The sequence below is a fragment of the Balaenoptera musculus genome, chromosome 11 (assembly GCF_009873245.2).
Source record: "Balaenoptera musculus isolate JJ_BM4_2016_0621 chromosome 11, mBalMus1.pri.v3, whole genome shotgun sequence".
NCBI lineage: Eukaryota > Metazoa > Chordata > Mammalia > Artiodactyla > Balaenopteridae > Balaenoptera > Balaenoptera musculus.
In genome coordinates, this window is record NC_045795.1 from 72,752,466 (window position 1) to 72,779,824 (window position 27,359).

At 47.6% G+C, this 27,359-nt stretch overlaps 1 protein-coding gene across 6 annotated transcripts in view; it reads left to right on the forward strand.

The window, feature by feature from the left end:
* The window catches only part of FLNB (filamin B), a 139,558-nt gene that overhangs the window by 102,688 nt on the left and 9,511 nt on the right, over positions 1-27,359 (forward strand). Inside the window, exons 26-43 of one of the 6 annotated variants that reach the window (XM_036870396.1) lie at positions 271-363; positions 1,160-1,283; positions 2,279-2,435; positions 3,518-3,707; positions 5,502-5,749; positions 8,414-8,485; positions 9,213-9,315; positions 10,024-10,164; positions 12,503-12,631; positions 13,364-13,537; positions 14,278-14,436; positions 14,759-14,962; positions 16,002-16,154; positions 16,260-16,382; positions 18,865-19,131; positions 19,769-19,906; positions 21,571-21,686; positions 25,197-25,329. In XM_036870396.1, the coding sequence (XP_036726291.1) occupies positions 271-363; positions 1,160-1,283; positions 2,279-2,435; positions 3,518-3,707; positions 5,502-5,749; positions 8,414-8,485; positions 9,213-9,315; positions 10,024-10,164; positions 12,503-12,631; positions 13,364-13,537; positions 14,278-14,436; positions 14,759-14,962; positions 16,002-16,154; positions 16,260-16,382; positions 18,865-19,131; positions 19,769-19,906; positions 21,571-21,686; positions 25,197-25,329 (2,724 nt within the window). The remainder of the gene's footprint in view (positions 1-270; positions 364-1,159; positions 1,284-2,278; positions 2,436-3,517; positions 3,708-5,501; positions 5,750-8,413; positions 8,486-9,212; positions 9,316-10,023; positions 10,165-12,502; positions 12,632-13,363; positions 13,538-14,277; positions 14,437-14,758; positions 14,963-16,001; positions 16,155-16,259; positions 16,383-18,864; positions 19,132-19,768; positions 19,907-21,570; positions 21,687-25,196; positions 25,330-27,359) is intronic. The other 5 variants (XM_036870397.1, XM_036870398.1, XM_036870399.1 and 2 more) reach the window with 5 other exon arrangements.

The following is a 27,359-nucleotide window of genomic DNA, read 5'->3' on the forward strand; positions in this document are numbered from 1 at the left end:
TTGAAGAGGAACTTTCTCCTTAATGGGGTTCAGCAGGAGGTTATGCCCTTTGAAGCTCAGAGCAGAAATAGTTTTGGGGGAAATGAAGTCATAGGGCTGGAATCTGATTCCACAAAGTTACTGAGCTTCAAGACCTGTGTGTGTGTGTGTGGTAGAAGGACAGAGAGAGAGGGAGACAGGGCAGGGCAGAGGGGAGAAACAGAGAAAAGCTTTGCTGAGATATCTACGTCTATTACAGAGGACTCTGAAATAACAGCCTTTTAATTTTAGCTGATGAGACGGATTCCCAGTCAAGGCTCAGCCCCTTGAAAGCCATGTCAGAGTTCTTTAAACGGGACCTGAAGGGTGACCTTATGGAGACAGGTTTGCATTTTCCTATTAGCTGCTGCTCTGATTTATGTAACCCGAATGCCTCTTGCTGGCCTTACCTCTGAAATTGCCTTGTACCTGCCTCATCTGCATTGCTTAATGAGTATGCCACACTTTGATTAATCTACCCTTCACTTGACGCATCCTGACACTCATGTTCAGAACTGGCATCTAGAATCTACCAACCTAATGCATGCCTTGATTATGCTTTAAAGTGATCTCTAACCATCCCCTGTAGATATCACATTGAGAGCCCTCTCACCCTCATGAGATTAGCACCCTCACGTGCCCTGCACCCTACACCCAGCATGCTGCTGCCATGATGGTCTTTGCTCAAAGGTGGATACAAGTTTTAACTGGCTGGCCCATTGGTTAAATTTTGCTGTTCAGAGTTCTGGACTCTTTGACCCTTTCTTGGCTGTAGAGTAAAATTGCCACCTCCCAAGCATGCCTAACCAGCTTGAAAGGATAGCATGTCTGCAGCAAGCATCTTCACCATATTCCCTCCAGCAACAAGTGCAGGCAGTCTCCTTAATTATACTCTAGGTCCGACTGAGTGTAGTTCAGCCAACAGAAAGCTAAAGGTGTCTCTTAGGGTCATTTCTGCAACTATGAATTGGGGAATCTCTCTCCTGTGATTTCTTAGGCCTCTGATTATGGCCTGCTTGCCTTTGTGTTATCAGTGGAAACCAATAGCTCTCATGGATGAATGTGATCCTTTATGAACTCAGCCCAGGTGGAGTGAAGGGGAAGCCAGGCAGTTCCTCAGCCCTCTCATCTCTGTTCTCAGGTCTGGTGGAGCCGGTGAACGTGGTGGACAATGGGGATGGCACACACACAGTGACCTACACCCCGTCCCAGGAGGGGCCTTACATGGTCTCTGTTAAATATGCTGATGAGGAGATCCCTCGTAGGTAAGCTTCTGTCACTTAGGGAAGGGGTTCAAGCCCACCCCTCTGGTGACCAGCACTGCTCTGGTGGCCCACCCATCCATTCGTCTGTCCATGTATCCATCCATCCGTCCACCCACCCCCGCATCCATCCATCCACTCATTTACCCATCCGTCCATCTGATCAGCATCACTGAGAACCGGCATGCTCTGCACAGGTGTTAAAATACGCTAGCCTTGATGTTTGTGCTTCCTGCTCTCTTGGTGCCCCCCCTACATTTGTTCCTTTCAGCCATCTTTAATGTAAAGATGAGCTGAAATTAAAGAGTGCGTTAGTTCATCAAGGTCTTCTTTCTGGTGACCATGCAACTTGTTTTCTGATTAGGGCAAAAATTTTTACTTCTTAATTGAGAATTTGGTTGACCATAGCATTCCCAGAAGGTGTTGGATGAAAACCTGTTCCTCATTCCTATTAATAGAAAAAATGTTGCTTAAGCTCTTTACCTCTCAGAAGAGACTCCAAAGATTTTTTTTATCATACTTAGAATTTAAAAGTTTCACTGGTGCCCCAAGTGTACATATTTTACATGAAGATATACATACAGCTCTAGCTCTGTGGAAAGGTATAATTTATAAATTACACTTATGTGTTACTTGACTAATAGGTCTTACATCATCTAAAACATACTAAAAATAGAAAATAAGAGGACAAGATAATATTGAAACATCAGTTTTAATATTTTTTCTTTCCATTTTGGTGATCATGGTGTTAGTAAAACAAAAGTGGGTTAAATGTGTTTAACCCCATGTTTCCCAAACTAATTTGGAAATTAGTTTGTATCCCATGGAATGCACTTAGGGAAAGCTGATCTGTTGTATGATGGTTACATGGTTGTAAATTTAGGTCTTATATGCTGTAGAAATCCTCCCTCTCAATCCCAGTCTCTTGTGTAAGAGAGGTCAGATGTAGCTGGGTTGAAGTGTATCTATACTGAACTGGGGTGTGTATGTCTGTCAAGTCCCTTTAAGGTCAAGGTCCTTCCCACATACGATGCCAGCAAAGTGACCGCCAGTGGCCCTGGCCTCAGTACCTATGGTGTGCCTGCCAGCCTGCCTGTGGAGTTCGCGATCGATGCCAGAGATGCCGGGGAAGGCCTGCTTGCTGTTCAGATAACGGTAACCTTGAATGATTTTTCTGGAGCCAAACTTCATTAATAAGACATAATTTCTCAGCCAGGGATAAGAACCAGGATTTTAACAACTAATTTCTAGCCTCACGCAAATGTTTATCTGATTTCCCCACTAGAGAGTCAGTAATTGTACAGGACAACAAACAGGCTTGCCTGAGAAGTCTGAGAGTATAGCTTCACGTACCACATTTTGGTGAATCTCATATATTTTGCTCTCTATTATATCTATTCCTATCTTTTTATGTTTGAATGTTTAAAATTACCCTTTGGATTAGTTAAGACTAAGTTCTGCTGCATATCACATTCAACCCTCAAATAAGAGTGGCTTAAACACATGGGATAGTTCTCTCTTGTTAGAGAGGCCCAGAGGCCGGGCAAGGCGCCTGGATGCTGTGTGGCTTATCAAAGAAGCAGGGTCCATGCCACCTCTCTGCTCCTCTGTCCTAACGTGTGGCTTCTGTCCCTAAGGTCTCCTCCTGGACCACGAGCCTGCTGGTGCTCTGGCCATCCAATCCACATGGCAAGCCAGAAAGAGGAAGAGAGCAGAAGGGACAATGGGACCTTCCAACTCAATCAGCTCTCTTAAGCAGCCCTGTCAGAAGTCCCTCATGAGACTTCCACTCTCTTCTCGTTTGCTAGAAGTTTGTCATAAGTCCCATGGCTGTACCTAGTGGCCAAGGATACTAGGAAGTGGTGTCTCGTATTCTGGAAGCAGCGCACCTAGCTAAGAATTAGGTTCCTATTAGTAAAGAGGAAAAGGAGAGTGAAGGTGATGGTGCAGAAGCAGGAGCCTCTGCCCCCTTGTCTCCCTAGATTTCGATGGATTTGGAGCTAAAACTGTTTGTTCCCTTGACAGAAAATTCACTAAAAATTGACCGTGTCCATTACAGTGTTAAAAGGATCTATGACCCTCTGCTCCCACCACCTCCCAAAATGTGTTAAGCCAGTAATTCTTTTTTCCTCCCACTAGAGGCATTAATTAATGAGCAAAATGTGTCAAGGTTTTCTTTGAACGGCTTCTACATCTTGATGACAACATCCTAAATAGCATTTCTCTGTGATCCACAGGACCAAGAGGGAAAACCCAAAAGAGCCATCGTCCATGATAATAAAGATGGCACATATGCTGTTACCTACATCCCTGACAAGACTGGACGTTATATGATTGGGGTCACCTACGGTGGGGATGACATCCCGTTGTCTCCCTACCGCATCCGGGCCACACAGACGGGCGATGCCAGCAAGTGCCTGGCCACAGGTGAGTGCAGCTCAAGGACAGGAGTGTGTGTTTTGGCATCAGAAAGCCAGCGGCTGCCACTTAATAGCTGTGTGATCAGGGCAAGATGCTCAACCACTCTTAGCCTCAGGCAGACTTAGATGGAAGATCTTTTTGGAAAACATTTAAGTTCACGAAGCTCTTCCAAGGATCAGAGACTGTTTCGCAGTGCTATTGCAGAGATTAGATGAGGTCAGGCATGAAAAGTGCTTAGCACAGTGCCAGGCACATGGAAACTATTACAGTTACTTTGGAAGTGGGTGATTGTTGAGATTTCAACTGTGATGGTGGCTCCCATGAAAAGCATCAAATTTATGCCTTTCATGAGTAGATGGTTTAGTTATTCGAGATATATTCAAGAGCATTTCAGGCCAGGGCTAGAGAAGCACATTAAAGGATCTAGGTTTTTCCTCAACACCCAGGACTTACATCTGAGTCTCTCGGGAATTCTCCAGGCATATTAGAGCGTAACAGTTCCTTCCGTTTCTAAGACACGACGAATTGAATATCATGGGCAACTCTGATGCTGCTTCAAGCAGATTTCAAACCATGAATCCCCATCTCTGAAATGAAACTGAGTTGCTTCTCTTTAAATAAAACTAAACAGAGGTCCACCCTGGATGTGTCCTATTTCTCTCATATCTCATCTTGTTCTGAAAGGAGAAAATCTTTCGGCTTTCAGGGTAAGGTTGTAAATTGCTCAGCTTGGCTCTTTTTGGCTCATCCACCACAAGACTGAGAAATTTTGTAACGATGGCCAGTCTGCCACCTCCTAGGTCTGTGCTGTTCCAGAGACAACTGGATTGTCTTTGCTAACCTGAGGGCATGTGAATACTGGGTGGGAACTTCCTCCTGGCTCTCCAGACTCTCCTCCTTCCCGAAGCTCAGGCAGGATACTCTGCTCAGCCTGGGGGCTCCTTTGGCCCTACCTCTCAGTCTGTCATTCAGCACCGAACTTCAGTCTTCCCTTACTACTCACTGTCTCAGCATGTTCTTGTCACTCCCTGTTGCTTCTACACACTTTGCTTTTTTTTTTTTTGCCAGGGTGCTTTTAATTCAGTTTTTTGCACTCCCTGATCTGTGGATCCTCAGTAAAGGGGTGCCACAAGTCAGAGAGACAGACAGATAGACGGGTCATCATGTGGAGACAGAGGTTGTAAGTCTTCCCTAAGCCAAGGGTACCCAGCCTTCAGAATTCAGCCATTTCCCCTTTGTCAGGAAGCCCTCTGTCAATGTGGCAACCCTGGGATATAAATTCATAGAACTTTTCATAGATGTGCTGCAGGATGCTTCTTTGAAGAACCATTGATTATTTTTTTGATAACTTAGTCCCCCCTCGGTGTTTCCAACACAGATCGAGCTGTCATTCTTGGTGTCCAGCCTGCGTGCATCTGCCCTGTTAGTTTTTGAGCATATTGAGAGCTGAGACTGTGGTTTGCTCACCTTTGTGTGTATCTGGCACTTAAGAAAATGCCCAATATGTGTTTGCTGATGAAAGTTGACCTTCATCCCCATACACTTGAATGCTGGCAAAGCTGGTTTAACATATGGTTATCACTCGGAACTTGCAGATACACCTTATTTAATAAGTAATGGATAGAATGCTCCCTGGAGCAGCATCTTCCCCAGGGCATCTCTGGGACATCCCTCTGCACGGTGGCAGTTGAAGGTCTAACATTCACAGATACAACACGAACGTGTGTGATTTGGTTCTTGGGCCTCCAGCTGCTGTCCATGGCTGAAGCTTCCATGCTCTCCTCCTAAACTTTTCTCCAGGTCCTGGAATCGCCTCCACTGTGAAAACTGGCGAGGAAGTGGGCTTTGTGGTAGACGCCAAGACCGCCGGGAAAGGCAAAGTGACCTGCACGGTTCTGACCCCGGACGGCACTGAGGCTGAGGCTGATGTCATCGAGAATGAGGATGGCACCTATGACATTTTCTACACGGCCGCCAAGCCGGGCACCTATGTCATCTACGTGCGCTTTGGTGGCGTTGATATTCCCAACAGCCCGTTCACTGTCATGGTAAGGAAAATTCCTTCTCTAGAGCATGCCGTTGTTAGCAGGAACAGTAACGACTGCTGTTTGTTAAACCCTGGCTGAGACATCCCCCACCACTTTTTTTTTCTTTTCTGTAAAAAAAAAATTGTCTTAAGCAGTCATGACCTTGCAGAATCCTGCAGTAATCTCTAAAAACCCAGGGACCCTTTGGCTCTCTAAGGGGTTTTAGGAAATCACTGGCAACCAAAGTGTCCATCATGCTTAAGGATCTTAGGCAATGTCCTGGCCTAAGCCCAGCTCAGAAAGATACACTTTGACAAAAACATCTATAAGTAAAACATTACGGTTTTTCATCCTGCTAGTTCTTCGGAGGAGAGAGGTTCCCGAGGCTGTTATGTCTGGAGACTTGACTCTGATATCCCAGGACTCAAAGTACCTCCAGTTGTGTTTTGGAAAGATTCAGACTTTGTTGATGAGGGGGAAATAACTTGTCTTTTTGAAGCTAGGAACATCTGGAATAAAAGAAAACCATTATGCAAAACCTCTGAGCCAGAGAATGGCTAGGCCCTTTAATTTTGAAATCTGAGTGACTTTTAGATCTTCCTTTGATTATTAAGGTTCTTCAACCAGGAAAGGGGTTAGAAACCTTAGGAGCAGTCCTTCATTTAACCCTTAAAACTAAGCATTGTTGGCCCTTTTACAAATGCTGTATAGGAGCGGGGATCAGACTTAAGTCCACTGAACCCAGACTACCTGCTCTGGACAGCTGCTGAGCGCCGTCCCCACCTGTGTCCTTTGATGCCACAGGCAGCAGAGCACAAAGTTTACAGAACTCAATGCCTGGCCCCATGCACAGCCTACAAAGCTCCATCTAATGATTTCACTTTATGCAGCAGCAGAGAAGGACACGGAGACTCCATTCCAGACAGAAGCCCATGTCTGTCTCCCACTCTATAATCTGCTGTACCTTTATTCTTTTCCATAGATGTTTGTTTATCTGTGAACATTGTGCCAGAGACCTGGAGCCTTTTTATGTCTCAAGGATGTAAACACTTTTGACGCTGTTAACTCGGGAGTGTTTTTCTCCTCAGGGGAGAAAAAGATGCAGCTAGAAAGTTTATGTCCTTCTTATTTACAGAGAAGTCCCAGTTGTAGTTTTAAGAATCTGTTTTTAGCCCACAGGAGTTTTTATCTGGTTGGTTAGAATTGGGCAGAGGTCACAGCCCTGCTGGTGGGATGAGCTGGAGATAAGAGACCACGTTTGGAGGGTGTGAGTGAGGAAATCAGGAAGAAAATACCAAGGACCGTTTTAGCAGATGAGTCAGAAACCTGCAGTGGAGGCCACCAAACTCATTAGGAATGAATGTCCATTCAGCCCTGGAATGCACACAAAGCAAGGATCCTTTGTGTAAATGCACTACCCCCCTAACAACTGCTGAAGGCAGAAAGGGATGACACTCAGGGCACTTGCTTTAGGTCTTCATTCTCCCATTCCTAGCTTCCTCCAGCTTTACCTAGATGGGCCCACTTTCTATTCATTGGCCTCTTGGGGCTAGGTTTGCTGTCTTCCCCTGCAGACTTGGGGCCAAAAGGACATTGAACACCCTGTACTGCCTTTGCAGCAAATGTCTACAGGAGCCCCAGCAGGCTGGTTCAGTTAAATACATCTCACAAACGTGCACAGCAAGTCACGGGTCTAGCAGCTTCTCTGCCTGTCACTGTTAAGAAGTCACTGATCAAAGGCTATAGCATAGCCACTGAAAGATCTTCCCGGCTGATGTGTGCCGGAGTCACCCAACCTGAGATGGTCCAGAGGGTGGGGGATAGGGCTGTTGCAAATGTTGAAGCTTACAAAGCTGCCTTTGTAAGTGAAGCCCCCTTTCTGAGATGCCAGAATACACAAAAGGGGCTAAACATGGGCACGGAAGTTTTCCTCCAGAAGGGAGGTTTTCCAATTCTTTTATTGTGGGAGAAGAGGGAACTGAGAAGGGGACCCATTCCTTATCAGGGTGATTGGATCAGGAACACAAAGTCTCTGGTTTTTAAAAAATGAATTTATAAAAACTTCTAGGACATAACTATAGACACATACCAAGTAACAAGAGACCCCTTTCCCAATTTCATGCTCCAGGGGTGACCAGCATTAGGTTTTTTCCTGCTTATACAAGAAACATGTCAGTTTTGTGCATGAGATTAACCATGCACATTGCTTTGCAACTTGCTTCCTTCCCTTGAGATGCTGTAAATACCCTTCCATATTAATTGATCTGACTTGATCGCCTCTTCAGAATGGCTGCACCGGGGTCCACTGTACAGACTTATGTAATTTACTTAACCGACTCCCTTACAGATGGACATTTAGGTTATTTCAGCCTTTCCCAACAGTGAATGGCTCCAGTAAAATCCTTGGCGCACATGACTTACCTATAGACTTCCCTGCCAGTATTTCTATAGGCTTGCTTCCCTAAAGTGGGTCATGGGTTCAGAGGGCATGTGGATTTGACACTTGAAGAGGAGATGCCAACTTGCTCTCCACAGTGGTGGGAAGAAGGTAGGCTCCCACTACAGGGAGTAGCTCTCTGCTATGCAAGACAGATGGGGAGGAAGCAGCCCTCGGGTGGTAGAATCTACTGAGTCGCGATGCCCCTCAGTGTGATTCCCAACTAATTTCCATTTGCCACTGACCAGGCCACAGATGGGGAAGTCGCAGCTGTGGAGGAGGCACCGGTAAATGCATGTCCCCCCGGATTCAGGCCCTGGGTACACTCTTGGTTTTTGTTTTTATTTTTCCCTTTTCCATGTCTTTGTTTACTCAGCCTTCATTGCAGAAAAGCTGCAGCCTGCTTTTGGGGATTGCTTAAGCCCTCTGGGTGTCCTGGTCATTGGTTTGTCCCCACTGATCAGTGCATCACAATGATCCCGGCTTTCTCTGTAATGAGACCCACCCGTGTCATCGTACGCACTCCACGAATCGCCCACCACCATGTCTGTGATCACGCTCGGTGCAGTTTGTCTCCACGTTTAAAGAGAAAGATGGACAGCTGTCTCAGCCCTCCTGCTGACTCTAAAAGCCACCACTTGCACATTTGGTTTCTGTTCAGGGGGAAAGCCACCGCTGCTACTTTCTGCCACTTAAAACGCACCTTCTTTTCCAGGCCACAGGCAACTAAACCTTTCCAGGTGGAACCTCTTGGGACTCACAGACATTGCTGTCTTTCACTTTTCCGCTTTCCCATGGGCGCTGCTGGGAATTTCACAAGCAAACAGCCTAGGGATTTTTAGCAATTGGTCAGCATGATTCCTCCAATTCTTCAGATTCTGCTCTGGCCCCGGAGCCCGTTAGCCAAAGCCCACAATGCATGGGCAGCCGCATCCCCAAATCCTGGCTGTTCGAGCTTGCAAAATTCCCAGTTGCTCTGTCCCCTGTAGCTTCCCCAGCTCACACTGTTGTCCACTTTACCCAGTGACCGCTGCTTCCTGTTTTTAGGTAACTGAAGAGGCCTATGTCCCAGTGAGTGACATGAATGGCCTGGGGTTTAAGCCTTTCGACTTGGTCATTCCGTTTGCAGTCAGGAAAGGAGAAATCACCGGTAAGCACTGTCATGAAAGCCGTCTTGTTCTCACTCTCTTGCACTAGCTCTCCAAACAGTGCGCAGGAGCTGGTTCCACATGTCCCCCAGACCTGGGGTCCGGAACCCAGCATCCCTGGGTCAGTCCATGAGCCCATGGGATTGCAGAATGTTCTGTGTGTATATGTGTATCTCAGAAGAGGTGGTTCATTTATAACTTGCATCCTGGAGAGAGGGCCGGAGATGCTCTGTAGGGGGAGAACCGCTGTGTTTAGATCGCTCTCGACCATCACGTTCCTACTCCCCCCTTTTCTTGCCTTCTCTTATTCTTCCACTTTTCCAGATGTGACATTGACACTGAGGTCTGTTGTACAAGAGTTACTTCCTCTCCTAGCCTCGTTTCAATGCCTGCTTCTCTTTGAGTTGACGCTTTACCAATCCGATTGGTCTCATGGTCTTCTCAAGTCCTGTTTGAGCTTCTAATTTGTCACTACAAAAGTAGAAAACCCTTTACTTGTGAGTTGCCTGCTGCATTTTGTGGAAACAAAATAGAACAAAATAAAGGCAGGTACGTCTCTGCTTCCGGTTGTGGAACGTGGTGTTTTAGGCAACGGTGAAGTGTTCTTGTATCTGAAAACCTTTATTGTGAAGGCCACGTGTGCCTCTGTGCTCAGCTTCTTGGGGGAAGTCTTGGTGGGCTCACTGCCCTGTCTCCATGTGCTCCAACAGGAGAGGTCCACATGCCTTCTGGGAAGACAGCCACACCTGAGATTGTGGACAACAAGGATGGCACGGTCACTGTCAGATACGCTCCCACTGAGGTCGGCCTCCACGAGATGCACATCAAATACATGGGCAGCCACATCCCTGGTAAGTCGGGCTCAGCGCCCTGGCTGAGTGGCCCTGCAGGACTCCAAGGTTCAGGACGTGAACATCTGGGAGACTGTAGTCAGTCGTTCAGTCACCTGCTGTGTGGTTTTCAGTGGCAGATTTGGGAATGCAGTGTGGGCGTCCCTGCAAAACCAAACAGGCTGTGACCCCAGCAGATCCAGCTAATTTCCAGCAGGGATGACACAGCTAAGTGTCCTGGGCCACAGTGCAGGCCCTTCGGTCCGCGATTGTTTGTCTTTGTCACTATGCCAAGCATGGCCAAAGGGTGAGCTGGGAGAAAAATGTGAGGCACATCAAGGGACTTTCCAGCTGGGCCTGCAGAGCCCAGAGCAGTGTGGGACAGGAGAAGAGGTTGTGAGAAGAGGACAAGCTGCCTTATTGTCACACTGCCCTTGACAAGGAAAGCCAGCTCAAGTTTCATGTCCATCAACCAGCACAGTGTTACTCTTGTTCTTTTTTTTTTTTTGAGTACATAATCTATCTACATAGTTTAAAAATGATGTGGAGAAAGGTTTCCTTCCCACCCATATCCCCCATCTGCCCTCTCCTTGAACCTGACTGTTATTGGTGTTTTATGCTAGATTTCAGAATATTTTTAAGACTCTACAACAGATGGGAATACAGATGTTTAATCCCTCTCCCTTTGTTGCCTACGCTACACATTATTCTGACCTTGCCCTTTTCATCAAATAGTATATCTTGGAGAACTTTGCGCATCTGAATAGTAGAGAGTGTTCATGGTGTCCGGCCGTTTGGGTGAACGTTACACGTGAACCATTTCTCCCACTGGAGGACAATTGGGTTCTTCCCCACATTTTGTGATTACTAGTCCTGCTGCAGTGAATAGCCTTGCACACCCATCATCTCACACCTGCCAGGGTGTATCTGAGATATTTGGTTCCCAGGGCAGGAATTGCAGGGCACAGGCAACAGCCCTGCAATTCTGACAGATCTCATCAAAGCGCCCTTCACCCAATCTCTTCCTGTTCACGTACCCACCCGCCATGTAGGAGAGCACCTGCTTTTCCGCCAATTTGCCAGTGGAATAGGCTATCAAATTTTTGGATCTTTGCCAGACTGATAGTTAAAAAAACAGTATTGCTTTGTTTGTATTTCTCCTGTGAATGAAATTGAGCAACTTTCTATATGGCTAAGTATCAATGCTATTTGTATTTCTCTTTCTCTGAACTGGACGTTTGTATCCTTGGCTCAGTTTTTCTCTTGGATTATTGGCCTGTGTCATATCAGTTTCTGAGAGCAGTCTAAATATTGGAGAGATTAGCCCTTTGTGATAGGAGTTGCAAATATTTCTCCCAGTTTGATGTTTGCTTTAGTTTATGTGTATGTGTATGGATACTATGTGTTTAAAGCAAAAATGTATTTATCTGCTTCTATTTAAACGTTCTAAAGATGCAGATACAGAAAAAGTAAAAATGTCTTTCTACCATTTTCCTTCTACTTCCAATGCTGGTGTGTGTATCTTTTCAAATGTCTCCCTCTGTACCTACAAATATGCATGCAATTTTGTTCTATTTTGGACTGGGATAATGGTATTAATATTACATAGGAATATATTATAATGGGTATATATTATTATATAGGTATTATAATAGGTGTTAATGTTATATAGGGTATTAATATAATGGGATATTGACATTTATATAGCAATTTGCCTTTTTCTCTTTAATGCAACACATTATGGATAATCTCTCAAGTTAGTATACATAGATCTCCCTCATTATTTTTAGTGACCTGCGAGTAGACTAATGTTTATTTAACCAACCCCCTATTGTTGGACCCTGGGTTCTTTTCCTAATTTGCATCTGAATTCTGTGGAAATGGAAGTACTTGCCTAGGGCTGGGAGTGGGCGTGGGTGGAGAGGACCACAGTGGGATAGATTCCTCGGGCTGGGCTCACAGACTTTGAAAGTTATGGGCAAACGGCCTTCCCAAAGGACCTTTCCAGTCACATTCCGTCTAGTAGTGGGTCATTTCTCTTCTCCGTCGCTCCCCCCGCCCCCGCCACCCGGCCCCGGTGTAGCTGTTCCCTCCTTACTTGTCCATTTGAGCCAGATTCCCCTGCCTCAGCCCGCCCCTAGTCTGGAACACCCAGGGGACTGTTCTTCTCATGTGATCACTGAAGGGTCGATAGTGAGTAGACCCCGTTGGGTGTCCTAGGATGGGGAGCCCCACAGAGTCTGCTCTTGCCTTCTGCTCTGCCCAGGAGATGCCACACCCGCTGCTGTTAGGTGAATATCCCCCCCCCCCAACCACCGCCCATGAGTCCCAACTTTGTGTGTGTTCTTTGCAAACCCAGAGAGCCCGCTCCAGTTCTACGTGAACTACCCCAACAGCGGGAGCGTTTCTGCATATGGCCCGGGCCTCGTGTACGGAGTGGCCAACAAAACCGCCACCTTCACCATTGTCACCGAGGACGCAGGAGAAGGTACTGTGGTTCTGTGGTTCTCAGCTGTCATTTGGAGAGTTAAGGGGATGCAATTCCAGGGAAGCCTTTAAAAACAAGGCTCTCGAATGGTAGTATTTGTCTTGTCTTTTCTCTCATATAAATCTCTTACATAGAGCTCCTCTGTCTTCTACCCAAAACAGAAATTTTAAAGTCCTTCGTGTTCTGATTAAAATCACATTCATACTATGAAATGTTTTATGTGAATTGCCTGAAATTTACATGTGTTTTGATAGATAGCATTTTTGGTTTTGTTCTTTTTGCACCTGTACATGTATCCACAGGGCCACATGAATCATTTAGTGGCTTATTCTAGCTCTGTGCCCATGCACATTGTCATCACAGGAATTTCTAAATTTGCGATTCTAATGGGATTTTCATGATGGCATCCAGCCCCCAAGCAGCAGTGATAGTCTGTGTGTGACACTCTTTCCCGTATGTGTGATTGGCCCGTGGGGTTCCATCCCTTCCTCATCCCACACATCTGGAAGAATTGAACTTCAGGATCACTTGCAGGAAGAATTCAGATGGTGGAGTGTCTTCCCAGTGACACTTTCACCATGTAAATAGCTTTATTCTGACCTACGCCCCTTGCCCGTGGCTTGTGTCAGTCTGACGTTCCTGGCATCAGGGCTGTCCCGGATGAGTGGTGATACCTTTTGAAACACAGAAACACTCTCCCTGATGGCTCTCCTTCCCTCCTCTCATTCATAGGTGGCCTGGACTTGGCTATTGAGGGACCCTCAAAGGCGGAAATCAGCTGCATTGACAACAAAGACGGGACATGCACAGTGACCTACCTGCCCACCCTGCCAGGCGACTACAGCATTCTGGTCAAGTACAATGACAAACACATCCCTGGCAGCCCCTTCACAGCCAAGATCACAGGTAGAGTTGCCCAACTTGCTGGAGGCTCCCTGCCCCAATAAGCCCCCCTCCCATCAGACCCGGGGCAGCAGGCTAGGCATGTCTGAGATTTAGGTTTCACAGCGTCTCCTTGGGAACAAACTAGGGGTGCAAGGCCAACATTGGATAGGCTAAATTCCTCCTGCAGCTGGTAATCCCGGGAAAGGCAAGCACATCATTTGGAGGGCAATTATTTGTGCCAGTCTGACTCCAGGGTCCAGATAAGGAGGCCCTCAGATAGAGGCCTTCACATAATACTTATTGCACGAGTAAATGAGCTCAGAGGTTCTCATTGGCATCACTTCTAGATAGATTTTTGTCTCCCTTTTACAGATGGGAAAACTGAGGATTGGAGAGACTGGCTTAGCCGTGTTCATGTGGGTATTCTGGGATTCAGGTGGAGATTATCTGACTCAAAGCCCTGCTTCTGACCCCTGTTGTGCTCTCTGTGTTCAGGTCATGTTCTCAGTGGGTTATAAATGTGGTCTGTGTGGACTCAGGTCTCCAGTTCCTGCCAGTTACTAGTCTTCCCTGTAACCAGGCATAAGTAGCAGTCATTCTCTGTTGGTTAGGTCTGCTCATTGTCCGGAGCGTGTTTTTGTCACTTAAGTTTGCGTAATTAATTCTTGCCTGTTCATCTATAAATGCCATGTGGTGTGAGAGCTCTGGAGAGCCAGGGTGACCACGTGTAATGGAGCTGTGTTGGGGCTGGTGTTTCCCAGACGACAGCAGACGGTGCTCTCAGGTGAAGCTGGGCTCTGCCGCCGACTTCCTGCTCGACATCAGTGAGACTGACCTCAGCACCCTGACGGCCAGCATCAAGGCCCCATCCGGCCGCGACGAGCCCTGTCTCCTAAAGAGGCTGCCCAACAATCACATCGGTGAGCCCAGACTGCCCTCCCGGCAGGAGCCGGGACATCTTGAGTGGGAGATGGGGGTTCCCACCTTGCCCGAGATCCCAGTCCTTGCCTGGGAAATTGGTAGCACCTTGGAGTGTGATGTGATAAACCTGCTGGGTCACATGCATGGTCAGAATCCAAGCATTTCTGCCTTATGATGTTGACAGCCCTCTTGGACACCCTAGGTTGCCGGGAAGTCAGGAAGGAAGTCCTGTTTCCGTTCTTGCCAGTGTGTCTCCCTCCTGCTTCCTCCCCTTCACCCCTCCCTCCCACCTCATAACCCCCAATCTGTGCCCTGGTCCAGGCATCTCCTTCATCCCCCGGGAGGTGGGTGAACACCTGGTCAGCATCAAGAAGAATGGCAACCACGTGGCCAACAGCCCCGTATCCATCATGGTGGTCCAGTCAGAGATCGGGGATGCCCGCAGAGCCAAAGTCTACGGCCGTGGCCTGTCGGAAGGCCGGACTTTCGAGATGTCTGACTTCATCGTGGACACGAGGGATGCAGGTCTGTGGGGGATGGTCCCAGGGGAAAAGGCCCAGCGCTTTGGAACTGGCTTCTTATTGCTCGCATTACTCCATCTTTTTATCCTGCCAACTTTCTTTTCTTTCTGAGCATCCTTCAAGCTATAGACCCTTTTACATGATTATCATTTAAGCCCCAAGAGCAGTGGTAAAGTAGGTATTATCTTTGTTTTCTAGATGAAAAAATTGAGGCCCGCAGGGTTAGCAGCCCCGTCTGCTTCTGGCATTCGAACCCAGAGCCACAACAACTCGCAGATCTGTTTCATTATCAGTACTCCCACCATTGTTCTCAGCTCCCCAGGGTCTCCTTGACTCATCTCAAACTAAGAATGTTGGGCCAGCTGGTCAAAGTCATGTTCAGCTGAGCAGTGCTTTCATGGAAATGAGGAGTTTCTTCCTGTTTCCTCTTTGAGATGGTCCGAATTAGGATGGGCCACTCCAAGCTACTCCACATCCCAGAGTCTTCATCTTCTGCCTTTTTGAGGGATGGGCTTGCATTGGTGACTTCTGGATAAAGTCACCTTCCCAAGGCAAGGAGCTGGAGAATTTGTGGTCCTGATGGGCTTATGTTCTCTGTTGATTCCTCAAGTTATTAAAGCTTTAGATCTGCTGTCTTAGTGGTTCCCTGGCTGGGCATCCAAGGCAGCTAGGAGCAGTTAAAAATGTCAAATTCTCAGGCCTGCAGCTGGTAATAAACCCCCAGACAGCACGTGCCATTCCTGGAAGCAGGTGGGCAAAGTGTCCCCCCCAGCAGGTTCTGCAGGACAGGTGGTCGCTGGGATATTAGTGGATACCCTTGAGAAGAGAGTATGGTCAAGGCCACCTTCAGCCAGGGTATTTCACTCCAGGATTTCTCAGAGCGTTTAACTGACTCCTCTGCCCAGTGCTGTCCAACAGGGGCCACCGTTACTGTCTTTCTGCCGTCTGAAGCATTTCCAGGGGTGGAGGTCCTTTCTGCATTCATCAGGCTCCCCCTTCCTGATGAGCTGCTGTCATAGCGGCCCCGGGCTACTGTGTTGCAGGTTATGGTGGCATCTCCTTGGCGGTGGAAGGCCCCAGTAAAGTGGACATCCAGACAGAGGACCTGGAGGACGGCACTTGCAAGGTCTCCTACTTCCCCACCGTGCCTGGGGTTTACATTGTCTCCACCAAATTCGCCGACGAGCACGTGCCTGGTACGTGTGGCCCCATCTGCTCTCCCTGTCCCGTGCTTGGGTTTTCTGTAAATGCCACGCATGGCCTCTGGGCTGCTCTCTCAAGGGCCTGCTCGGTTTTTGCAGGGAGCCCCTTTACCGTGAAGATCAGCGGGGAGGGAAGAGTCAAGGAGAGCATCACCCGTACCAGTCGAGCCCCATCTGTGGCCACTGTTGGGAGCATCTGTGACCTGAACCTGAAGATCCCAGGTGAGCACGAGGGGCTCGTGGGTCAGGCCAGTGGGCACCACTGGAAACCAAGTCTGGGCTTGGCCCAGAATGTACCGTCCGAGTCTGCTGTGGGGGACTGTTTTTGAATTTAATTTTTTTTTTAATTCATTAATATTTTTAATACTTATTTTCACAGAGGCCCATCCAGGAAAAGTAAATCTATTTACTTTTCCTTCTTCCAAATGAAAATAGCTTTATCTTACCACATGGGGGAAAAATAGATAAGCTTTTAAACTTTCATTTACTGTCTGTCGACTAGACTAATAGCGAGAGAACTGGCCCTGCTGGTGCTTATATCTGGAAGGAGGTGTCAGCCCAGTGACATCCTTCTAATTCCCGTTCGTATCTTTCATTCCCAAAATTGGAGTGAGGCCTGCGAAGCAAGGCTGGGTGGGTGGGCCACATCTAGCCCTTTGCCCAACACAGCCATGGTCTGTCCGAAATGTGGCCCAGGTTCTGTTAAGAAGTGACTGTGTAAGTGAAGGCTTGAGGCTCCTCTGGCATGTGCTATGGAGTTGCAGGTTCTATGAAGACAGAAAATCTAAATCGTCTTCAGATGAAGCTCATATTGTGATGAGCTTCTAGCTTCCAGAGGAAGGTCCACACTGCGTCTCCCGTCTTTCCTGACTTGTGGTATATCTCTTGCTCTGCCTTCTCAGCATTACCTGATGGGTTCTTCCTTTCTAGACACACCGTTGGTAAAAACCTCATTACTGTAGCGTCCAGACTAAGAATCACTTAAAACGCACCGTGTTGATTGTGATCATAAAAAGTTCAGGTGCTCAAAAACAGGGGAAGTAAGTCTCACCTCATATCCCACCGTCCAGGGAGATTGTGGTTCACGTTTCAGGCCCAGAGCTGGAGCCTGGATGCCTCCAGCCTCCTAGACACACGGGCTCGGTCTCAGATCCCTCTGGTGCACTTCTCACTCACTGTACTGTGGGCATCTTTCCACACCAAAGTATACTTCCCCATCATCCTTTTCATGACTGCATAAGATTTCAATTCACGTCTAGGTGCATGTCCTCGTTGGGTTTTCTCATTTCATGTATGCTCATCTCCATCCCTCGACCCCCTTAATCAGTGGTCTGTGACATCTGTCATCACTTCGGATGGATGCCCGGGAGTGGGATTGCTGGGCCGATACGTTTCAGATGCTGCTATGCCTCGGCAGCCTGTCCTCCAGAAAACGAATTGATGCCTGTTTCTCTGTTTCCCCACCAGCACTGGCCACTGTCTTTGGTTCTCACTTTGATCAATCTGATGGAAAGATACGGTATCCAGTTTTCAGTTCCATTTCTCTGGTCACTAGACGAGCGGACTGTGTTTTCGTTTGCTTCACATTTCTCATTTGGGGAATTCTCTCTCCTGTTCCCTTTGCCTATTTGTCTCTCATCTTTGTGTGATGTGGTCAGTCACCCTTTCCCTCAAGTCTTGTCTAGCTCTTGACTCCTTCTTACTCTTTTCAGTGGTACTAGATGACTCTGGCTGAGACTAACTTTTCCCATCATTACCTAAAACACCCTCTCTTGTCAATTAGAAGGGAGGATGGCCCTCCAGCCTCCAGATGTCCTCCGGACCCAGGCCATGTGGGGTGACCCTCCCCTCAACCTCCTTCCTTTCTCTGTCCTCAGGGCTCAGAGTCATGAGCTGCTGCCCAGATCCTGTAGGGCTGGAGGGTGCGGTTTCGTGCTGCTGTAGGTGATGGCGTTACTTGGTCACCCAGCATGCGGCGTGCCTGTCTCCACCTTGTCAGTGCAGGCACGGTCGCTGGCATGGCAGAGCACCTTGGGTGGAGCAGACGCGTCTGCTTCCTGGTGTTGGGGACCCGAGGCGTCATGTTTCTGGAAGTGTGGCCTCTTGTCTTCGGTTTGCTCAAAGCTTTGCTCACGCATGGTTTCGCCTTTGCCACTGGGACCAACCTGGGTTCACCTTTTCCTCTAATGCATTTTTGTCTTGTTGCCTAAAAGAAATGCTAAGGCTTCTTGACAATGAGGGATGAGGGCTCTTGTGTATTCTGTCCTTACCTATGGAAAAGAGCCCCTGTAAGCATGACTGATGACCCCATGTCACATTTGCTTAGAAACATCTGAGCCATCGTTGTTGTTATTTACATGCTGTAGCTATCAGCTCAAGCTCTGGTTTGAAACTGCTGTGTGGAATTAACTCAGCTCCAGCCAGGAAGGCTGTCAAAGTGCTCGGCGAGGCAAGACGTGTCAGTGCCCCCAGAATATTCTCTGCGCTGGGTGGCTGGAAGGGCCCTGCACTCTCCGTGCTGGCCGTGACCACCCAGGGATTTGAGGGAGACAGGAGGGCAGGCATCCAGCCTGGTTGGAGGAAGCCTGAGCACCCCGCACCCCTGGCCTCCACTCGCTTTGCCTTCTGCTGCTCGCCCTGCATGTCCGGTTCCTCCTCGGGCCCTCGCCCTGACCCTCCTCTTTTTCTCCCTGCCCCCTTTCAGAAATCGACAGCAGTGACATGTCGGCCCACGTCACCAGCCCCTCAGGCCGTGTGACCGAGGCAGAGATTGTGCCTGTGGGAAAGAGCTCGCACTGTGTCCGGTTTGTGCCCCAGGAGATGGGGGTTCACACCGTCAGCGTCAAGTACCGCGGCCAGCACGTCACCGGCAGCCCCTTCCAGTTCACCGTGGGGCCTCTGGGTGAGGGCGGCGCCCAGAAGGTCCGGGCAGGAGGCCCTGGCCTGGAGCGAGGAGAAGCAGGAGTCCCAGGTGAGCGTTCTGGGCAGGCTTTTTACTCGAGAAGATTGAGTTCAGCCTGGCGGAGTGAGCGTCCTGCACTCTTCACCCTGTTCTGAAAGGAAGACGTTGTGTGTTACTGATGGATGGTGTGAAGAGGCATTCTTTAAAACAAGGCTTCCGTGGCTAAAGACATTTGGGAATTGCTTACCCAAAGCTCAACAAGTGTCTTACTGAGGGACTTCTCGGAGCCTGTAATTTATGGGTGTGTGTTGTGAGTCTCTAAGAGAGGATCAGGGTCATAAAACCGTTTCCAGAGCATCTTGCAGGCTAATGTTCTTTGGAACGTGCTAGAATTGTGTAAAACTGGTTGGGAAGGTCCCTTGCAGTGGTGGCTGCTGAGCGGGAAAATCTGTGGGGCTGAAACTGAACATTCGCATCTTGTTCTGACTTGGTTTGCATGTATTCCAAAGATGTCTGATCGCCCGTGAACTTAGTGTCGTCACGGATGGTGCTTAGCAAACATCAGCAATGCCCTTGCTTGGGTCCTGCTTGGGGTTAGAGAAAGAGGAAAGGGCTGGCAACAAACAGAACCCAGCACCCCGTGTTTGAGCCAGAAGAGGGGGCCTATACCGGGCTCAGTCACTGACCAGGTGTTTCTCTGTCTCAGCTGAATTCAGCATCTGGACCCGGGAGGCAGGTGCCGGGGGCCTCTCCATCGCTGTTGAGGGCCCCAGTAAGGCCGAGATTACGTTTGATGACCATAAAAACGGATCATGTGGTGTGTCTTACATTGCCCAAGAGCCTGGTAGGTACTTGGGGGCCAGTGGAGGACGTTTTCCTTGTTTGGGGATGGTTGGGTTGTAAGGAACAGAAACTCATCAGGCTAGCTCCAGAAGAAGAGGAATTTATCTGTATGGGCCCGTGGGAATGCGTCCTAGAAATCCAGTTGCAGGATATCCAGCCACGCCTCAAAGGGGTTGGAATTCTTGTTCTCCTTGTCTCTTGGCCTCACTGCTTTATGCTCTTGTTCAACTGTTTCATTCTTCCCACTGACCAGCCTCTCTCTGCCCACCCGCGGCCAGTGGCTGGTGTGGCTGCCCCAGAAAAGTGGCCTCAGCATCTGAGCTCCCTCGATCAGCGGTTCTTAACCTTTTGTGTGCCACGAATCCTTTTGCATCTGGTGAGGCCCATGGGGACCATCTCAGGAAATATTTTTTTTTTTTTTTTTTAAATTATTATTTATTTATTTATTTATTTATTTTTGGCTGTGTTGGGTCTTTGTTTCTGTGCGAGGGCTTCCTCTAGTTGCGGCAAGCGGGGGCCACTCTTCATCACGGTGCGCGGGCCTCTCACTATCGTGGCCTCTCTCTTGTTGCAGAACACAGGCTCCAGACGCACAGGCTCAGTAATTGTGGCTCACGGGCCCAGTTGCTCCGCGGCATGTGGGATCTTCCCAGACCAGGGCTCGAACCCGTGTCCCCTGCATTAGCAGGCAGATTCTCAACCACTGCGCCACCAGGGAAGCCCTCAGGAAATATTTTTAAACACATGAAATAAAATACTTCAGATTATAAAAGAAATCAATTGTAATAAAATATCGTTATCAAAATCTTTTTAAAGGAACAATATGCAACATAGCAACGTATACACGTTTTCATTAATACGTTAAATCATACGATTTGGTGATGGTCTATTAACTACCTTAATTTCTAAGTGGCAGTGAGTGTAAATGGTATGTCAAGATATATATAAAGCTGGAAAGTGATTGTTTTTGTTGAGAAAATCACAAGTCTTAATGTGCTGTGGTTTCTTGTCGACTTTTCTAAAGGAAGGAAATGCTAAATTTCAGTTAGAGGTTAGTAAAGATAAAGATGTACCTTTTTTCCCATTCGAGTTTGATGGATCTCCTGAGTACTGTACACAGACCCTTTGTGCAGGGACCCTGTGGGCCCAGGTTAAGAATCCCTGCCCTTCTTCCTTGACTAGATTTTCTTTCCTAGTTATCACTCTGCTTCTACCCCTGTTCTCAAAGTTTATGTCTTACACTTCATAGTTCAGGATCAGTAATGGGATCCTAGTTACATGAAGCCCTTCTTATTCTTAAGTATATAATTTTTAATAAAATGCTCTGTCATAAACCTCTCCTTTGGAGAGGAATTGGGAATACACACCAGATGTTGATGTGTGATTGGTGTGGGGATTCACATATACACTGGCAAAACACAGAACAAAAACTTCAATGCTTCAGTGCTCTTTGAAATTAAAAAAAGAATCCCTGCCCTTTCCAACGAAGAAAATCGCGTTGGCCTGGTGTGAGCCAGATGACCCTCTCTGACCCAATCAGCCACAGCCATGGAGTGGGCCAGGGTCTCTCGGAAGGCACTTTGGCCCTAGCTAGAGAAACAAGAGGCCACTCTGGAACCACCTTCCCGGAATCTCTGACATGATGGGTCTTTCCTGTCCCCACAGGTAACTACGAGGTGTCTATCAAGTTCAATGATGAGCACATCCCAGAAAGTCCCTACCTGGTGCCGGTGATCGCGCCCTCCGACGATGCCCGCCGCCTCACTGTTCTGAGCCTTCAGGTGAGACACAAGGAAACATCCATCTCCTTGGCCACAGCCCAGCCAGTGAGGCCCTGGACTCCCAAGGCCCCTTCAATCTCCGACTGTGCCAGGGGCCCCAGCACATTTTGACCACGGATGCTGCCAGGCGTAGGGGAGCTTTCCTGCAGCAGAGTCACATTTAGGACAGGAGACCGTTGGGGTGAGCAGAAAGCAGCCACGGTCAGCAAAACTCCTCAACATTTACAGACGAGTTTGTTTTCTAAATATTTACTCCAGAGAAACAAAGAAGGCCTGTTAATAATTGGTTAAGGGATAAGGAGGACTTTCAAAACAAAACAAACACAAAACTAACAGTCCAGTGATATTCAGCGTGCTATTATTGGCTTCCTTTTCCTCAAGAAAGTCAATTGTGATTTATTTTATGATGCTGATTTATTTATAATAAGCGTGCAAGGCACTGTGTTAAGAACTGTATCAGTGTTACTTCCCTAAATCCTTGCAACAGTCTGGTGAGTAGCTTTTCTTGACACCCCCATTTAAAGATAGAAAAACTGAGATGCAGAGAGGATGCAGCTATGGGCACCAGCTAGAATGAGGCAGAGTGAGGTTTCGGTGGTTCCAGAACCATGCTCTTAACAGCAGCCACCTTAATCCCAGCCCCGGCATTGTGGCAGGTGGTTACATAGCCCAACCTCTTAGAATGGCAGGAAATGCAACTTTTCACCCTGGCTTAAACAGGGCACTTAATTCAGGGTTGCATTAGAGCCTTCAGCCAAACTAAGAACTATTGGGGATGCCCTTGGGTCTTAGGACACTGAATCAGATGTAGCAGTTTGGCTGTGGAATGACACCAAAATCCCAGAATGTGATTTCTGGGTAGAAGGGTTTCTAAATAGCCTTCAGCTGCCCCCCAGTTCTTGAAAATATTGGATTGATGAAAACTCAACCTCATATCTCAGATTGGTTCCATGTACTTGGTTTACATTTGAGAGTCTAACTTTCCCCTGCGGGGGTCTGGTACTGCTAATTGTCTCAAACGTTAGGGAACCCAAACAGAGCCCAGACCAGGGTCACGGTCTACAGATTGAAGCGGCCTCATCTGGAGAGTACCAAGGATACTGACTGGTCACTGTGGTGCAGATGTTTTTCTTGTGTTTCATTTAAAGGCTTCTTAACAGAAGTTCCTTCTGTGGCCAACTTAACTAAAACCTACGGAGGGAGATAAAGCTGGCATTTGTTGAGGGCAAAGAGCTGCCTTCACGCATCTGGAAGATTTCTTTTGGATCTTGTGAGGCGTTTATCTCCCTCTTGAGGATTTAGTGGCAAGTGGATTCAGGTAATGTAAACGCTTCTGTCCAAAAGGAGCTGATGTGGAGAAATCGGCTCCAAGAAACTTCCATAGAGTCCTCTTATGACAGTTTGGTCATAAAATATTTAAACAAGTGTGCAGCAGGCTGCTATGTCCATCAAGCTTTTGTAACCAGCCGCTACAACAGGAGGGACCGGTGTGTCAACTTTGTTCCCTGTTCTCCCCATGTCACTTGATGCCAAGTGATATGTAAATTATTTACTGGAGATTTACTGGCAGGCTGCACGGCAACATCTGGTGCTGGTTAGGAAAGAGAGGCATGTATTGTTTTGTCTTGCTTTTGAGACTTTTTAGAAAATTGGAGTCGGCTGGCATTCTGTAGGGGAGGGTGTGGCATGGGGGTGGTCTGGCGATCAGAGACTCCTTAATTTTGTGTTCAGTCCTCCCTCATCTGTAACCTCTAGGGCAGCTCAGTCTAGTAGAATGTTCTGCAACAGTGGGAATGTCCCACATCTCCGATGTGCAGTATGGTAGCCATGAGCCACACGTGGCTCTTGAGCACTTGAAATGTGGCTAGCGTAACTGAGGGACTGAGGTTTTGTTTTGTTTTGTTTTGTTTTTTTAAATTTATGGCTGTGTTGTGTCTTCGTTGCTGCGCTAGTTGCCGCAAGTGGGGGGCTACTCTTCATTGCGGTGCGCGGGCTTCTCATTGCGGTGGCTTCTCTTGTTGCAGAGCACGGGCTCTAGGCGCCTGGGCTTCAGTTAATTGTGGCACATGGGCTTCAGTCGTTGTGGCTCGCGGGCTCTAGAGCACAGGCTCAGTACTCGTGGCGCACGGGCTTAGTTGCTCCGCGGCACGTGGGATCTTCCGGGACCAGGGCTCGAACCCGTGTCCCCTGCATTGGCAGGCAGATTCTTAACCACTGGACCACCAGGGAAGTCCGGGACTGAGTTTTTAATTTTAATTGATTTAAATTTAACTGTATATAACCACATGCGGCTAGTGACTACTGAACGAGGCAGCACTGCTTATAGCGCCTTGCTGCTAAGATGTGATCCTCGGACCAGCAGCCTCAGCGTCCCCTGGGAACTTCTTAGAAACGTGGAGTCCCAGGCTCCGTCTCAGACCCACTGGATCAGAATCTGCATTTCAACAAGACCCTCGGCTGCACATTAAGTGTGAGCCCTGCTGCTTTAGAGTTATCATCTGAGTAGCTGTCCAACCATGTTTACATCAAAACTGCTGGCTTGTAAAATTTTGCTATTCAGGATTGGCCAATCTTAAAATATCTTAAGCATCTGAACTTCTAATCCCCTTCTCCCAGCAGAGGATGTAATTTCCAAGACAAAGCATGGAGAGTGAAATTGATCCACTCAAGAGCAAAAGCTACACTTCTCCCATGGCTCTTTGGGGGGGGGACTAACAACTTCTAAATGCATGTTAATAGAAGCTGACATTTTTAAACTCTCCTATGTATGGACCAGGCCCTGTGCTGAGTGCCTTGAATGCATAACTTCGTTTAATCCTCACAGCAGCTCTCTGAGATAGATTTGGTTATTATGCCTGTTTTTACCGATGAGGAAACTGAGACTCAAACAGGTTCAACAGTTTAGTTATGTAGCTAGGAAATGGCAGTAAATCCAGGTTCTGCTGATTTTTAACCACTGTGCAGTACTGCATGAAAGAAAAATCATGTGTGGCCCTTTACAAGTTTATTAAAAGTTCTCTCCATCTCCACCCTTGAGATAAAAAGCCTTTGTTCATGTTAGTGAGTGCAGGGTTTTATAAGCTGCCAGGCTCCTCCTAAAAAGGCGGTGGGGAGAGGAAGTCTTTTTTTTCTTTCTTTCTTCTTTTTTGAGGGAGGGGGCAGATCTGGAAGATACTGGGTTTTCTGGCCTGTACAGCTCTTGTTTGGGATGCTGAAACTGTAATCCTGCTGGCCAGGATGTCTTAAGTCTCCAAACCTAGGAACCATCTCTGGATCAAGATGGTTTAGATACAAGACCATGCAGATGTGTGTCTCTGCTTTCTTATATTTCATGCTAGAAACGTGGAATTACTCACCTGCTCTTTTGTTGCCAGGTGTTATATAGAAAAACATATTCCAGACCTATTTGCATGAGAACTGTCCCCCCACTGGAATCCTGGGTTGGGTCGGTGTGTGCTGTTGAGCAAGAACGCCGAGGGCTGTAACGCATCTCATGTATTAAATTCTCAGGAATCGGGATTAAAAGTTAACCAGCCAGCCTCCTTTGCTATAAGGTTGAATGGGGCAAAAGGCAAGATTGATGCAAAGGTGCACAGCCCCTCTGGAGCCGTGGAGGAATGCCACGTGTCTGAGCTGGAGCCAGGTAAGCACCAGTGCCCACACCAGCAATGTTTCTGCAAACATGTACCCTGAAGGAGGGGTCATCAGCCTCTGCAAGGCCTTCGGATTCCCTTTGCTGTTGCCAGACACCGTTTATAAATTAGGGTATAAACATTTGCCAGGGACAGGCTTTTTTTTTTTTTTTTTTTAAACAAACACTTCTTTATTTTCAGTTGTTTTTCAGATTTCTTTAACATGACATTCATTGTGATGTTCTCTCATATTTTAATAAAATATCACAGATCTTTATTGTTTACCTTATGAAACGAATAAGTACACTTTGACCTCTCTTTACTCTGAGGAAAAGGTTGATTGCTGTAAATTAAGAAAAGAGAATCTGGGGAATTCCCTGGCGGTCCAGGGACTCTGCACTTTCACTGCTGAGGGCCCGGGTTCAATCCCTGGTTGGGGAACTAACATCCCGCTAGCCGTGCGGCTAAAAAAAGGAAAGAGAGAATCTGGGTCCCCAGCAGGACTTAATAGCATGAGATTTCCTTGCTCGCTGCCTTGGTGTATGGAATTCTGTGATGTCAATCAACTTGAACGAGACCATTTTTCTACTGAACATGTATTAAGTGTCAGAGACTTGACAGGAAGGTAAGGCTGAGGAAGTCATGATTCCTGCCTTCAGAGAGGAGCACAGAGTCTAGTGAGGACCTAAAGTGTGAGCCAGAAAGGTGTAGTGCACGGGTGAGGACCCCAGCTGGTCACCAGCAGCACAGCAGAATTGAGAACCAAACGGTAAAGATGGTCAGAGCAGGAGAGGAAGAGGGTTTCTGCTTTGACAAGGTCAGAAGGACTTCTCTGAGGAGGTAACATTGAATATGGGCCCTGATGCATGAGGAAGAGCCCTGTGACCACTGCCCTTATTGGGCGTTTGCTGTGTACCCTGCTCTGCATGCAGTGAGGGTAGACACCTGGGACCTGGGTTGGCATTTAGACATCTTCCTCCCACTGGGCGGAAAAAGAAAGGGCAGTGGGGAGCCTCAGAGGGAACAAATGTGTGGGCTGGGTGCCCTGGTCAGATAATGGTTTAAGTCTGACCACATTATAGAGAATGTGTTGGTACATCTGAAGGGCAAGGTGGTAAGCCGATGCTCGCAGGGTGGTCCGTTTGAGAAAACAGTATTAATCAGCAGTGTTAGAAATGCAGAGGAAGGACTTGAGGTCAGAGAACTGTAACATTTGGTGACCAATTGGCCATAGGGAATGAAAGTGAATTCAGAAAGGTTACATGTAGCTTGGTGATGGGGTAGAAAGATGATGATGCAGTTAACAAAACTCAGGACAGCAGCCATGGGTGAGCAAGGGTTGGTCACTGCCTTACAGAGTTTAATACTTTATTTTTTGAGAGGTTTTTAAGTGTCTCTGAGATATCCAAGTGGGAACATTTAATAGATCTCTACTGCATTGGGGTTTAGCCACCAAGTGAGATATGGTGTCCTCAGCCCCAGGCAGTATTTGAAGCCCTAGCAGTGTCTGAGACCACCAGCCTGACACAGTTAGGATGCCGTTGGTGACAAATTACGGAACACCCATCTCAAGCCAATTCACATAATAAAGGGGGTCCATTACACACATGGTCCATCACAAGGAGGTCTGTTAATTCACATAAATGGAAAGTTCAAGATCTAAGATGGGTTTCAGCAACAATTTAATTCAGCCATTCAGGTACATTCTCCAAGGCCCCAAACATCTCTGCTCTTTCTTCTGATTTGTGGGCCTCATTCTGAAACTGGCCTTCCTCTTGGTGGCAAGGTGGCTGCAGCAGCACACGACACCAATCAAGAGAGACATTCTCTCCTCAAGATTCTTTCTCCAGAAGTCTTAGATGCTCCTTTTGCAGAAGTCTCCAGCAAACCTCCCCTCCTATCTCACTGAACACACATGCCTGTTCCTGAGTCCCTTCCTGTGTGGCTAAATGTCATGTGCTAATTGACTTAGGCTTAGGGAAAGAGGGATTTCTCCCCCTGCTATCCCGCATTAATTTGACCCAGTCAAGGACCATGGACA